Source organism: Lepeophtheirus salmonis, chromosome 3 (assembly GCF_016086655.4).
Source record: "Lepeophtheirus salmonis chromosome 3, UVic_Lsal_1.4, whole genome shotgun sequence".
Lineage (NCBI taxonomy): Eukaryota > Metazoa > Arthropoda > Copepoda > Siphonostomatoida > Caligidae > Lepeophtheirus > Lepeophtheirus salmonis.
In genome coordinates, this window is record NC_052133.2 from 3,049,358 (window position 1) to 3,052,088 (window position 2,731).

The 2,731-nt window shown below is 31.5% G+C and overlaps 1 protein-coding gene across 1 annotated transcript; it reads right to left on the minus strand.

Moving 5' to 3' along the window:
* Positions 1-216: 216 nt before the first annotated feature.
* LOC121114411 (uncharacterized) lies at positions 217-2,531 on the minus strand. Its single transcript, XM_040708367.2, has 3 exons — positions 2,407-2,531; positions 2,109-2,355; positions 217-550 (listed from the first exon to the last, which is right to left on the minus strand). The coding sequence occupies exons 1-3, from the start codon at positions 2,513-2,515 to the stop codon at positions 364-366; spliced, it is 543 nt and encodes a 180-aa protein (XP_040564301.1). The 5' UTR covers positions 2,516-2,531; the 3' UTR covers positions 217-363.
* Between the last annotated feature and the right edge of the window lie 200 nt (positions 2,532-2,731).

Consider the following 2,731-nt stretch of genomic DNA (forward strand, 5'->3'; position numbering starts at 1 on the left):
ATATCTAGTAAATAAACTATTCGACAAATTCAAAACCCAAAAATGTGGTTTTTATTTTATAAGAGTGGTAGTAACCTGGCATTGCCTGGAGCTATTAGTATTTAATATATAAAAGATATTTATTCAATAAATCAAAATTGTTACTCTTGGTTTTTCATGAGATTAGACAGACCTAAACTCAATCTCATAATGTTAACACCTCTAGGGTGAAAAAATAATAATTACAGCTGGAGAGAAAAAAATAATCTGACGTGGTGAGCCAGGGAGTTCTTTAGTCTCTTGCTTGCTATCTCTCTTAGCCTTAGCTAAACACAAAGGATGTTAAAAACGAGTCTTTAATATCCTGTAGTTGTATACAAATTCTTACTCTAAAAAGCTTTGAAGTAAAAATCCAAGGAAACTCCGATGAATAATTGGATACTCGGATATCTCACAAATGATTCTTTGTAGACAAGCTTTTCCATCAATAGAAAAAGTATTGGAAAGTAGATTCTCGATCCCTTGGAATATTTCTAACTGATCCGCAGCAAAACTTCGAGAAGTTGATGATCTAAGAAAAGATAAATGAATAAGAAGGTACATTATTGCACATAATAAATTTAAGTCTAATCTTTTTTTGGAGAAGAGCACCTTTCAAAAAATATATACAAGTAGCCCCTCAAAACAAAAGCAAGTCAGAATGATTGATCTCAAAATTAAGTGTGGATTTCATTTGTATTCTTTTACAAATCTTCGTCCATTTCTTTTAAAAAATTATTGGAATTAACCCTTTGGGTGTGGTGTAAATTGCACATAAAGTAGCCAAAATTGATTGGCAGAATAAAAAGATGAGAAATTGATAGATTTTATTTGAAAGGAGACTTATATTGGAACCAATATGAGTCTCTTAATTCAAATAAAGATTCTAAACTATAGTTAAAATTCTTGGGTATCTAAAATCATAACACAAATTTGAATAATCATTCCTAAATAAAAGCGTGTAATATATATTTAGCATCTGTTGACAGTTACTCACATAAGTTTCAGCCATTTTGGATGGGTAGCTGTTAAGCAACAGCTGTTTGAGAGAGTTGATGTTCTTGTGAAAAAAAAAAAAAAAATCAGGATTTTTATTTTGCAACAATGTCTCCTTGTAACTCTAGACACTTCTCCTAGGAATACTCCCATCTCTGTAACCCGTCCCATCTGTAACTTTGCTGGGAGAAGTGTGTAAAGTTATATGGAGATTATGTTGAAAAATAAATATTCAGAAAAAAAATCACAAAAACACTCACAGCAACACAGTCCAACCTCTTTTAGTATAACAACTGCTCGTCCAAAATGGCTGAAATGTGAGTAACTGTCTATCAGATGCTAGATAGATTGGACTTGCTTTTATTTTCGAGTATGCTATCTTCACGCTGAGGTTGGATACTTTTTAGACCACAACGTATATGAAGTAAAAAATAATTTGGTATTTCTCCTTTTTCTTTCAGATTGTTTTTATGTTGACGCGACAATATTTATGGAAGGAATTTATTTATTATTAAAGCATTTTAAAGAATGCTAAATATTCAACAAATATTTCTTCATCCTTTTGATTTTTAACAAATAATGAACATAAAAGGAGTAAAGGAGAAGGAGGCACATTCACTTCAGAGTTACTTTATCAGGTTTTAGATCTTGAAGAAAGAGGATGAGAGTACTACATATTATATATTTACTTATTCTTAGGTAGGGGCTGTTCAAGATGATGGGGATTACACCTTCTCCCCATGTTCTATATGTTTCGGAAAAAGGGGATGCCACTCGAATTATACTTTCTTAAAAAAACATCATTAAATTAAATATCAACACAGACTAGGAAAAAGGGACAAATAGATCAATAAAAAAATGAAAATAAACCTTTCTTTAAAAAAAAAAAACTCATTCTATCAAAAGAACCCAATTATTTATCAAGAAGGGTTTTTATTATGTTTGGAAATTGAGAAAGACTAATCTTATTTTTGATTTAAGGTCACCTCATATCAAAATTGAAAAAAATGAGATGTCCGTCGGGAAATTTGGAATAAAAAACTTTGAGCCAACGGTTGATGATTTAAAAGAGAACTAAAAAGGATTTAACTCACCCGGTTATTTGAGCTATTAGACGGTTGATATTAAAAAATATGGGGAGTCGAAGTTGAAATATTCCAGTTGGAATGAAAGGAATGATTAAAGTAGGTCCTAAGCTAATTAATGAGTTACGAGGGAACGGCATTTCAGAGTCAAAGGTTAGGCCGTAGATCCGACTCTCTTGATCATTGAGGAAATTCGTTTGATAGGAATTATGATGTGTGGGAAAGTTTGGATGATCCGGAGTTGAGTCTATTTCATCTGGAAATGGATGCAATAGATAAAAATATTCATAAATAATATTCAGCATACTCAGAGCTTGCTCCATGATCCAGTTCTCATCATTTAATAAATAATTTATGTTCGTTCTACTCGAAGGAACGTAAATAAGTAGAGTACAGAAGAGAATGAGAACATTCATTCTATCTATCACAAACGGGAATGAACAATGATGTTTGAGATCCTTCTGATGTTTGTGTTCATATGGTTCATTGGTTCTTGTAGAAGATTTAGACGACAAAGGCGTTTTGAGTGCATTTTAATTCTATTATAGGTACATAAATAGAGCTTGTTTTTAAATTTACTTAGGTATGTAATTAAATACCTGAGATGTTAATAATTGCTTCACATCAAATGA